Source organism: Gavia stellata, chromosome 7 (genome assembly GCF_030936135.1).
Source record: "Gavia stellata isolate bGavSte3 chromosome 7, bGavSte3.hap2, whole genome shotgun sequence".
NCBI classification, from domain to species: Eukaryota; Metazoa; Chordata; class Aves; order Gaviiformes; family Gaviidae; genus Gavia; species Gavia stellata.
This window is the reverse complement of record NC_082600.1, coordinates 16,895,846-16,908,134: the sequence shown is the minus strand read 5'-3', so window position 1 is coordinate 16,908,134 and position 12,289 is coordinate 16,895,846. Positions and strand designations below refer to the sequence as shown.

Here is a 12,289-nt window from a genome sequence, read left to right as displayed (position 1 = left end):
GACAGGGTCTAGCTGGAGGTCTCTAACAAGTGGTGTTCCCCAGGGGTCAGTACTGTTCAATGACCTGGAAGAAGGGATGGAGTGTGCCCTCAGCAAGTTTGCTGATGACACAAAACTGGGAGGAGTGGCGGACAGATCAGAAGGCTGCACTGCCATTCAGTGTGACCTGGACAGGCTGGAGAGTTGGGCAGAGAGGAACCTTATGAAATTCAACAAAGGCAAGTGTAGGGTACTGCACCTGGGGAGGAATAACCCCATGCATCAGTACAGGTTAGGGGCTGACATGCTGGAAAGCAGCTCTGTGGAAAGGGACCTGGGAGTCCTGGGGGACAACAGGATGGCCATGAGCCACCAATGTGCCCTTGTGGCCAAGAAGGCCAATGGCATCCTGGGGTGCATCAAGAAGAGTGTGGTGAGCAGGTCGAGGGAGGTTATCCTCCCCCTCTACTCTGCCCTGGTGAGGCCGCATCTGGAGTACTGTGTCCAGTTCTGGGCTCCCCGGTTCAAGAAGGACAGGGAGCTGCTGCAGAGGGTACAGCAAAGGGCTACGAAGATGATTAGGGGACTGGAACATCTTTCTTATGAGGAAAGGCTGAGGGACTTGGGTCTTTTCAGTCTGGAGAAGAGAATACTGAGGGGGGATCTTATCAATGCTTATAAATACTTCAGGGGTGGGTGCCAGGAGGATGGGGCCAGTCTTTTTTCAGTGGTGGCCAGTGACAGGACGAGAGGTAATGGGCACAAACTTGGTCATAGGAAGTTCCACCTAAACATGAGGAGGAACTTCTTTATTTTGAGGGTGGCAGAGCACTGGAACAAGCTGCCCAGAGAGGTTGTAGAGTCTGCTTCTCTGGAGACACTCAAAACTCGCCTGGATGCATTCCTGTGCAATCTGGTCTAGGTGAACCTGCTCTGGCGGGGGCGTTGGGCTAGATGATCTCCAGAGGTCCCTTCCAACCCCTATCATTCTGTGATTCTGTGACTTGGAATATGGTTTATGTATAGTGGAAGAAATACAAAGAGTAGGAAAGACCCTCCCGTTGAGTCACGAGGTTCAGAATAGACCCCCTTGCTTTCTAAACTTCTCAGAGAGGAGTCTAGGTGCAGCTAGGTCTAATCCTAGTCTCAGACTTGGTCAATGGTTTATATCTAAAGGATTATATGTACTGAGCAGCAATCTAAGGTTCATTCACAGTTTAAGGTAAATCATAAGGTCTTAGCAACACTTAATCATGGATTAGTTTAACATTTACAAATTGAATTGATAGAATTTGCTACAATCATAACAGTGGCTTGATTACAGATTTGGAATGATAGTATTATACTTGCTATTGAGTATTCAAATTGATTTACACACGCACAAAGATATAGATATAAAGGTATACCTGTTAAAAATTCCCCTCGAGTTCTGTGAAATATTCACTTCAAAAGTCTCAGCATTTCTCAATGGGCAAGGGTTGAGCCTCGAGGAGGAGAGGGTTTCAGCCCAGGTTCCATCACCAGCTTTCGGCGGCAGTCCTCCAAATTTCATGAACTGGAGAGTTTGTGAAACTCTGAGAAGCGTCCCACTCAGAGGGAGATGCTGGTTGCAGCCCCTTGCAGTCCAGGAGAGCTCAAAGGGTCTCACTTGGGACTGCTGTTTATAAGTTCACAAGATGATTGGCTTTAGTCATCAGCAAGTTACTGGAAAGTTACTGGAATTCCAGTAACACTGGTACCGTTCCATTTGGGCTATGGTCCAGGTAAGGGATGTTCCAAGGCTGCCAGGGGCTGACTGATTATCCTTGCTTTTGTTACCTGCCTCGAGTTGGGTAACAGGAGTGCTTGGTATGGTCAGTGCTGCACCCCACCTTAGCCATGCAAGAGTCCCTGGTATGGTCAAGGGACGCTTAACCGCCCAACCGCCAAGGCCTCACTGGAATTCCTGAGATGGTAGAGACGCCCAGGAAGGGGCAGGGGGGACAGAATGCACCACCACAGTCAAACATGGACTGTGACTCAAACACCATCACCAAATCCGAACTAATTCAAAACAGCGTTCATCATGAGATTGGCCCTTTTCCATATACAAATGTCCTGTGTTCAGTACTTCTCTCCAAACCGGTTCATATTTTCCTCCTCCTACCAGCTCTCACAGCAGTCCAGCCATTCTGTTCTTCTCCATCTCAATTATAATTATTTTACACATAAATAATACCTTTTGTCAGAAAAAAGGTATGTCTGCACCCGGACAGAGATTTAGAGGAGAGGCTGTGGCAGGCCTTGGGTATTTTGCTATTTCTTTCTGTAGCTGACCTGTCATCTAAAAAAGCACCATGTCAGAAGTGAGCCAGTGCTCCTCTCAGTTTGCAGCCGTTCACTCAAAACCATGTTTGTCCTCCCAGCTTTTCCACTCCCCTGTGCCATCAACATCCAGCTGTATATGAAGCTGTATGTATGTATGGCAAACCAGCTGTATGTATCTGAAAACACTTTTGGCCACTGGCGGCACTTAAAACAAACCAGGTAATTATAAAATACTGTTAAGGATGCTACAGACCGGGCGTCATACCTATCCTTCACAAGGCCCATCCCTTGTTAAGAAGTCCCTGAAATAAATGGAAAACTAAGCTGCGCTCTAGGCAACCTTCATCATGAATGAACATATATCCAAGAAATCCCTCATTTGGAGTAGAAGACTAGTGGGGCCTTGGGCCTGCTCTGTCCTTTGTCCTTGCAAATTAGACTATACAGGTTAAAATTATGACTGTGTACCTACACTTTTTAATATTCCACCATTTGCTCCAGCAAACCACATTATAGGTGTTAACATCATAACAGCCTGAACATACATCTGTTATAGGCTCCACTTCTTGTCCCTGAGGACTAAATTAGCAAGGTTAATATTATGGCAATATACTGATTACAAATTTCACACCTTGTTTCTGCAAAACGTGTAACCAACAAAGTGACAACAGCTTTAATATACGCATTACAAAGTCCCTCCCTTGCTCCCATAGAGTAGATTACTGGAGTTAACATTGCAATAATCTGAATACTTATTACACATTTCAGGCCTTGTCCTTGCAAAACACGTAACTGAGACTATCATAATAGTTTAAGTTTTCCCTATATCTTAGCGTACAAGCAAATATTTAGCACAGTACAAGCAAAGATTAACACCACTAGTGGAGGTACTAATAGATTCATGAGTCCAGTAGCTGTAGGGCTTCATCCAGATCCAAAACCTGTTGTGGAAAATGTTCACCTGATGCAGCACAGGCATTTCCCCATTTGGGGAGTAAAGCAATGCACCAAATGGCTTAGCTGTCCTGGAGCTTGCTCACATCCAGTAGCAGCATTAACTGAGCTCTGACTGGTTTTTCCCTGCCCTTCTATTCCTTAGGTCACAGTTTTTGATCATTAAAGGGCTTTTTGTCCCAATTCATCATATCCTGCTTCTTTTCTTTCAAGAACATCCATAGGCCCCCACATGTATGACTGTAGCACAGAGACTTTCCTGCCACACATGACACTTACTCCAAGATTAACCGCACTCCTGGACTCTAGATGTTATCCTTGGCTTGCTGATAATCTCAGGCCTGTCTTCCGGCATGCTCCCCCCGGTACAGTACATAAAGGTCAGTCCTTCACCAGCAGGACGTCCCACCAGGCTACCAGGCAATACCAAGGTGTGTTAGTGACTGTGCGTAGCCCTCAGAGCTTTCAGGTCATAGCACTGATGACCACCACCTTTTTGGGGTCCCTCTCCACTTGCCTGTAAAGACAATCCAGCAGCCCAGCACTACAGTTGATTAACCCCTTCTTCCCAGTCCCTCTGTAAGGGTTCTTCATTTGCATCATTGGCAGGATCCAGCCATTGCTCAATGTATCGCTGCATCAGCCGACCCCAAAGCCCTCCTCCCTTGACCAGGGCAGTGTCTACAAGAGGTACAGGTCTGGCTGCTGCCAGCACTGGGCAGGTCATGACTGCTTCCCACACAGAGCACCCTGCAGCCACCCACTATCGAATCTGCCGTTTGTGCCCAATGCTATTAGCAAAAGATATTCTGGAACAGCATGAGACAATGACTGACAACATTTTTAGTGACTGTCGAGGAGGAGGTAACGAACTGTAGGAGGTGAAATCCAGCAGGGATAAATTCAGCCCCCACAGGAGTCCCTCACAATCGATAATGATAAACTGCTTCAGCTGGGCAGTGTTTCAATCAAAACTGTCAGATAAAATCTTTTTGACAGTCCCAGCTGAGACGTTAGGCCTGTCTTGCATTGCACAGGCAGTATTTGTAGAGAGTGTGTGAAGGGGTCACATTTATTTTCACTGAACTGTGATAAGCAAATGGCAAATCCCTCCCTTTTCTAAACTGTGGCTGTGTCACTCATAATTTATTCAGTAAGCATATACTTTAAATGAGTTTCCTGTGCTATACAGAATAGCACTGAGCACATCATTTAAATAGGGTTTGTAAATTGATCATTAGCACATTTTACCTTGTTCTCTCCCACATTTCTACCAATGCTTTAAGGAAGAGCTTGAGCTAAGGACCAAGGAGGCAGGTCACCAGAAGCCCCATGTCATGGACTTGGTCACATCCTAACTAGCCCCTACACGCTATTCCTGGACCACAGTAATGTGATGTAAGTTATTTATTTTAAATTATTCGTGGGCTTACCCTTCTAAAAAAAAAACTAAAAGAGATTAATTGTAGGGAAAAAATCATAAATCAGTAGGCAGTTTTTGAGCTATTTGCTGTAAAGTAATTCCTGTTTATTGTTTTTCTGTTGGTCATATAATGAGGGAAAATCATAGAAATTGCCAACATAGCCTTTATGACCACTCTCTGAATTACTAATGAACATCTTATTAAATATATGCATACATCCAACCTCAAAGCATAAAATAATGCACACACTTACAATTCTTTCTGCTGGATCCCAGCCCGCTACTGGCAGAAGAAACAGCTGCTGTTCATTGCATTGCCAACAGAACTTTTCTCTTCTCAGATGACCTTTTGTTGATCATCCATTAGTATTTCACTTCCTATGTGCTTTTACAGTGTAAAGTGCCAGCATACGCAGAAAGGGAGACTTGAAACTGCTGTTTGCAATTTGTTAGTGGCATCACTCGCAGCCACAAAAGTTGGGCTTTGAGATGTTTAAGTGTTTACGAATACCAGCACCTTGATGCCAGGCTTTGCTATAGGGAGATTAATTACAGGAAATCATGGCTATCTGAGGTATTATTTAAGAATTCAGAACATCTAAGATATCAAAAACATCAGGATAAAAATGAGTTGCAGTTATTAGGGGACATAGGAGGTAACATAAAATGTTTCTATAAATATACCAAAAGTAAGAGGATAACGGAGGAAAGTCTAGGCCTGTTACCAAAAGGGAAAGGGAACAAGTAACTCAGAGAATTATGAAAAGTTCAATGACAACTCCACGTTAGTCCTCTTAGAAATGAAGATTGTGATCTGATATTTAAGATGATTGATTTGAATTGGATTTATGTGAATTGGGAAAGAACAAATTAAAGAATATATGGAGGTATGCAAAGTGGCAGGGTCATATATAACCCACCCTGGCATGGTTCAGGAATTAGGAGAGGAAATCTTTGCTATCAATTTTTGTGTCTGTGAAACCAAGGAGAATGGGGACACTTCAGAAGCCCAGAGAGGGCAAAACACAATACCTATCTTTAAAAGGCACAGATAGCAGGACCCAGGGATTTACAAACTTGTCAATCTCATTCAAATACCTGGACAACATGACAGCAAAATATTAAATAATCAGCATATCCACATACAGAGGATAACAAAGAATAACAAAGTGATAAGGAACTGCAATATAAATTTGTCAAGAATAAAGTCGTGTCAGACTAATCCAATCTGGCCTAATGGATAAAGCAGAAGTGAGAGATCAGGCATATCTGGGTTTCAGTGAGGCTTTTGGTGTTGTCCTATATTCCATTGTCCTGAAATATGAACAAACAGAGTGGCAGAAAAATGCACTATAGGTGCAGGTGCTCTGCTATGCCTGGAAGGGCTCAAACAAAAGTAAGATTTCTAACCAAAGCACTTACAACCTACAGTAAGTTGCTTGCACCTGGAAGATGAAAAGAGGACATAAATCAGAATATTGGCCGTGTTGCATAGCATGCACTGCAGATGGCATTTGCTTTCAGTATAGAACAACTAAATCCATATCCACTAGACCTAAAAGCTCCAGATAACCAGTGTCACCAAAAGCACAGGTCACTGGACGGGTGTCTACAACACGTTATGCTGTGTAATAAAGAGGCTCCACCAATCCATTTCCCAGATGCTGGCTGAAAACATTCAGAAATCAAAGAGATACAGGTATCTCAAGGTTGAAGTGGTTCTAACAATGACAAGGTTAATGAAGAGGCAGGATAAAGGATGGAGATATGTTTCTGCAGTTAGATATGGACTTGAAAAGTTGAGGTTTTGAGAGGATGAACTTAGAGAATGAGAATATTTATGTTGTTACCCAGTTTATGCAAATACTGTCTTTTGCTCAAGTTATGAAGGACTGGAAATGTGTGTTGCTGACATTTTGTTTTGTGCCCATTTTAGGTTGCCTTTTCTTTCAAGGTTCTCCGTCCCACTTGCCTGTTTTATCCAGGTGACCTGTCCTGCCTGACACCTCTGTCACAAATTTTACAGTATAGAGAGAGTCTCCTTTCTTATTGCCTTTACTGTACTTAGTAAAATGTGGTCTTCATCTTTGCTTTTGGTTCTCAAGCACTACAGTGCTTAATTAAAACTAAGTACACAAAATGTGACCACCATTTTTCAGTAATTCTGCACCCAACAGCCAAATGCCTATATGCATATTGAGCACTGACACTTCAACCAACAAATCCAGTAACCAGGGTACCAATGAGATTCCCATCTTTTCAGGAATTACAAATGTGTCCTTTTTTTACTGCCAAGTTACCAACTGAATCAGACAAATTTCATAATTAAAAATACATCTGAAAAGCTCCCAATCAAGCCATAATATAAACAGTGGTATTTTAAAGACCTGGAAAAAGACAAGCAGTATTTCTGTCACCCAGTCCAGACAATTATATATACAGATCTGGAAAACCAGTCTTGTATTCGTTATGTCAGAGCACAACAATAAAACCACAGTTAACATTTTAACAGTACTGAGTGGGTGCTGGACACTCAACTTCTGTTTGGTCTTAGTAACAGTTAAGCACATATCTGACATTTATGCCTATAAATAGCTCCCTGTAAGACCGCGAGCTGTTCTGACCCATAGAATATTTACAGTACAGCACCTGGTTTTCATATTGTGCTCTTGCAGTGAGACAATCAAATTGTGTCACTGCAGCCTGACTGCAGGCAGGTCCTGGCATACATGATGGCCACCGTCTTTGCCAAACTGTCAATCCACCCACTGCAGACTTATTAAAAACAAGTTCCCTTACAAAGATTCAACCATTTATCTCTTCTGTGACTTGCTTGCAGAAAGAGGTTGTAACACAGACACAGAAATACACAGCGATTCCCATGAGAAGTCGAGAAAGCTTCACCGCTTGCAAACACTGATCCTTGCTCCTGCAGCTTTCTCAGTGCAAACTAGAGTTGCAAGCTAAATGTCATAACATTTGGGAAAAAACATGGTGTTGTATGAGGAAGAAACACCACTGAATTCCACCCAATTGCTTTACAGGAGAGGGTGTAAAATGTTGAGGGACATGCCACAAGACTAGCAGCTTAACAATGAGCAACGTGAGACTCACAAGGTACATCTGTCCTTTAGGAGACTATGGCTATCGATACACAAAGAGAAGAAAAGAAAGTAACCATCAACCTCCGCAAAGAATTAAAAAAGACTTGCTGCATCTTGGTTCTAGTGAAAAAAGACTGGTAAACGTTCTCTTCAGCTAACCTGTTGGCTACAATGTCTGCTGTTGCTTTATCCCCTCTGTTTCACCCACTTAAAATTGGTCCACACAGTCCCTAGCAGTTTAGTCCACGTAATTCTCTGCGAGCAGGCAGGGTGTCTACAAGAAAGCAACAGAGAACTGTAAGCCTTTTCAAAACTGCGCTTTTTAGGACAGTAGGAAAAGCAGAGCCAGTTTTTCTTAGTGTGTCTTTTGCAGCAATGAGCTGGGTGTATCAATCTCATGTCATCTTTTTCTTTTTCTCTACACAGATATGGTTTCCATCATCACTGAAAACGTTACACAGCTTTACAACATCATGGCCATGCAGGAGCTCACAGTCAGTCCGGCAAATTTCCACAATAATTCAGCAGTGCATCAGCTGAATCAATATGGATGTATTAATTCAGATGTAGGGAAATGGCTACAGGATTTTCAGCCTGGATTCCTCTGGTTTATATTTATTCTGGGAGCAATAGAAAATTCCTTTGTCCTCATAGTCCTGTGTTTCCACAAGAGTCGCTGCACAGTGGCTGAAATTTACCTAGCAAACATGGCCCTCGCTGACCTAATGTTAGTCTGTGTTTTACCTTTCTGGGCCATTAATATTTCTAACAAGTTTCAATGGCCCTTCGGCCTGTTCCTCTGTAAAGCTGTCAACATAATGAGTACAATGAACTTTTATTCTAGCATTTATTTCCTGACACTAGTGAGCATTGACCGCTATCTGGCCTTGGTGAAAACCATGTCTCTTGGACGGATGCGAAGAACTGTCTGTGCCAAATGGAATAGCTTTGTAGTCTGGACATGTGCCTTGCTCATATGTTCACCTACAATGGTGTTCCGAAATTTACAGTATTACAAAGAATACAACATCACAGCCTGCGCTCTTGTTTATCCAGCCAGCTACTGGGAGCCTGTAAACAACTGCTTGCTGAATATTGTGGGCTTTGTGTTCCCACTCTGTGTAATTACCTATTGCACTGTGCAAATCATCAAAGCCTTACGAAGTAGTGAGCTACAAAAACTGAAGTTAGTCCAGACAGAGAGGAAAGCCACTGTGCTGGTCCTTTCTGTGCTCTTGCTCTTCATCATTTGCTGGCTTCCATTCCAGATCAGCACGTTCATCGACACAGTCCGTTACTTTGCACCCACTTTCAAATGCCTGGAAGAAATCAATGATACAGTGACCCAGCTAGCTACGTACTGTGCCTTTAGCAACAGCTGCCTGAACCCAATCCTGTATGTAATTGTTGGGAAGCACTTCCAGAAGAAGGCTGTGGAATTCTACAAGGATTTGTTCCCAAAGGGGTGCAGAAAATCACAGTCTGTGCAGATGGAAAACTCCCTGGACACTTTAAGAACTTCCATTTCAAGTGAATACTCAAGGAAAAAGTCTGTTTTCCCATTACCATGACAGCACAATTTTTTCATTACAGGAAAAAAGCCTTCTAACATATCAATCTCCACTAATATCCATCTGCTACTAGTCCACAGAATAAACATGTAGTAGTAGTCATCATTTGTGGGAAATCTGTGGGAAACCAACCGTTTGATCTTAATGGAAACTCCGTACTCTAATGTTATTGGACATTTTTCATGACTGAATCCTACTTTGTAGCATACTTACATTTTCATGGCTGAATAATATTTGATGCATGTATCATTTGAAGTGTTTGCATTTCTAAGGTGTACATACATGTACATACAGTTCTCTGAAGAGAGCCCCAGTATAGAAGCTATTGTCAGGATTGTATAACTACTTATGGTACCCATACAGTTTGTCAGACTAGATTTTTGATAGGAGGGGCTTGTATTTGAGTAAGTTCTGGTAAATGAATCCTGTAGGACTATTATTCAAATGGGATTTTTATGCGTGGCCACCTACTGGGCTTCTACTTTCTCTACTCAGTCATCCAAAACCATTTTGACTGATTGATTGACAAGCTGTGCCTTTTTGCAACTGCTCTGCCCCTCCTAGTTACAGGTTTACATCAGCTGGTATGTATGGAAAGTAGCTCAAAAAAGGTGAAGCAGTAGCGGAAGGAAGGATGCAGCCAGCTGCATGAAGTTAGCTGAGTTTTCTTTGTAGCAGGGATTCTTTATCCCTTCTGCATTGGGGTAAAAGCATTCACTTACTCCTTTTGAGTGAGTGAATGTTATTTACATTCATGCTTACACTTTAGCTCAGAGACTTAGTTTTTAATATTCACAAAGCATAATTAATATTTGTAATGTTATTTAATGCAAACATAAAAGCTCAACACAACTGGTATAATCTCACAAGTAGAAGAAACTGAGAATATGAAGGAGAGCATCACATAACTGCCTTAGAAATCTAACTGAAGCTAATAGGAGTCTTGAAAGTTCAGAGTATTCAAGAATGGCCTTTTCAGACTCTAATAATACCTACATTTTATTTGTAGAGTTAATTGGAGTGATTTTAATACAAGATAGCTTTTTCCCAATTGGTCTAGGTCTATGATCCAAGTTGAGTTTACAGAGAAGATTATAAACTCATAGTGTACTGAATTGTCAGTATGGACTTTTACCTCTAGGAACCTTAATCAAAAGCTGAACTGGAGATGCTCTAAAAACTTCTGAAACTAACAGAGCCTTTGTTCTTTTCAAAGCACTTATGGTGACAGCCTTAAAACCACCAAGGGAAATGGAGTTTGGTGATATAAGTAAACTCAGACTGCTACTGCGTGGTCTTTATTCATCAGAGCTTGAATGGAGCAATAAAGTTCCATTTAAGATGGGAAATTTGTATTAAAACTTCAAATAATTAAACCCAAAAATGCTCTAGAAGTGTGCAGATGTGCTATAAAAACTATGGGATTTAGATCACTGTAGATGATTTATAGACAATTTTCATCAGTTTTCTTTAGTAATCCAGTATAATCTTATGTCATAAATACTTGTATTGTTCATTCTTTAAATTGTCCAAGACACCTATGATGAAACAGCAAGGCTTTCTGTTATCTCCAGTGTTATCAATCTGTCTCGTTCATGAGCACGTTAAATAAAAGGAACTCTATACAGCGGTTATTGAGGCAATGGGAGAGACTTTTGAGTATTTGGTACTGGAAGTAAAATAAAAAATTATATTAATAAGAAATTAATTTAAATCATGTAAATATATAGACATTATTTTGTTATGCGGTAAGCATGTACAACAGAAAATAAACTACTTTAAGAAATGAGATTTGCTGGCATTTTCTTATCTAGCCTGTACCCTGTTACTCAGGAATGACTTGTCAGAAGTGGAACTGTTGCAGGTACTTTCTTTCACTCCCTGTTGTACCAAAGGAAAGTGAGCCGAAACCACAGAATTTTAGCTACTTTCAAAGCTTTGAGTCAGCTTTCTTTTCAGGACCCATTTCTGAGCTGTGCTGACCACCCTTCATCCCTTTGGAACTTAAAATCTGAACTAAGGCAGCAAGGGATACTGAAATATTTTCAGTAGCTTTTCTCTCCCTACTCCAGGTCCCATGAAACATCAGGTATTACTTTTCTTTGTCAGGACCTGGGGTACACAAGATCCTATAGGTGCTGTTTGCAGGATGGACCCTCTGCCTAAAGCCTTTGCTCTTCTCTCAGAGCACACAGACACCAGCAGCAATGGAAAGCCCCTCCACCAGCCTCTGCAGACTGCAGAACGCACAATGTCGACTCACAGACTGTTTAATTCATGTTCTTGCCCACCTTCCAGCACGATCACACATTGTGCGGTGTTGGCATGTACCATTTATGCAGGTGCTAAAAAACCCCAAGAAATAAAGTGCAATGTCCAAGTTACATCTTACCTCCTGGCAGTTTACAGTCATGCTCAGACCCTTGGCTCTGTCCTGTTCTCACAGAAGCAAGGCAAAATATGAGAAGGGTTCTTGGTAAAATGAGGGCAGACTTTGTCCTGAGGATCTCACGGCTGGAGGTGTCAAACTGTAATCACATCACCTTTTTATTCCTCTTTATCCTGTCCCCCTCCCACAGCTGCGCCCTTCTTCCCTTTTACCTGAGGCTGCCACATCTCCTATTGAGACTTTGGCCATGCAGACAGCTGACTCCGCATTCAGTCTGATGGGGGTGGCTGGGGACCACTGCCAGAGGCACAGCAAGGGTATCAACAATCCATCTTTTCACTTTCTGTTTTTTCAGGTTGATTATTGGCTTCACTTGAAATTCAAAATTAATGATCTTAAAAGCTGTTAGCACAAACAGCTGGTGCTTGTTGTGGACAGGACAAGGTTGTTCTTTTTTAGGCAGGGTTTCTGCGGAAAAGTCAGGGTCTCGGTTCGAGTCTCCCAAATCCTCAAGCAGTACTTTAGCCATTGAATCATCCTTTCACTCCATTTTTCCATCAGC

General features: G+C 42.1%; 1 protein-coding gene across 1 annotated transcript in view; it reads left to right on the top strand.

Annotated features, from left to right (window-relative positions):
• BDKRB2 (bradykinin receptor B2) overlaps window positions 1-10,040 on the top strand; it is a 28,029-nt gene extending 17,989 nt beyond the window's left edge. Inside the window, exon 2 of the mRNA XM_059819762.1 lies at window positions 8,194-10,040. Within this exon, the coding sequence (XP_059675745.1) occupies window positions 8,196-9,338 (1,143 nt within the window). The 5' untranslated portion in view covers window positions 8,194-8,195 and the 3' untranslated portion in view covers window positions 9,339-10,040. The remainder of the gene's footprint in view (window positions 1-8,193) is intronic.
• Window positions 10,041-12,289: the final 2,249 nt, after the last annotated feature.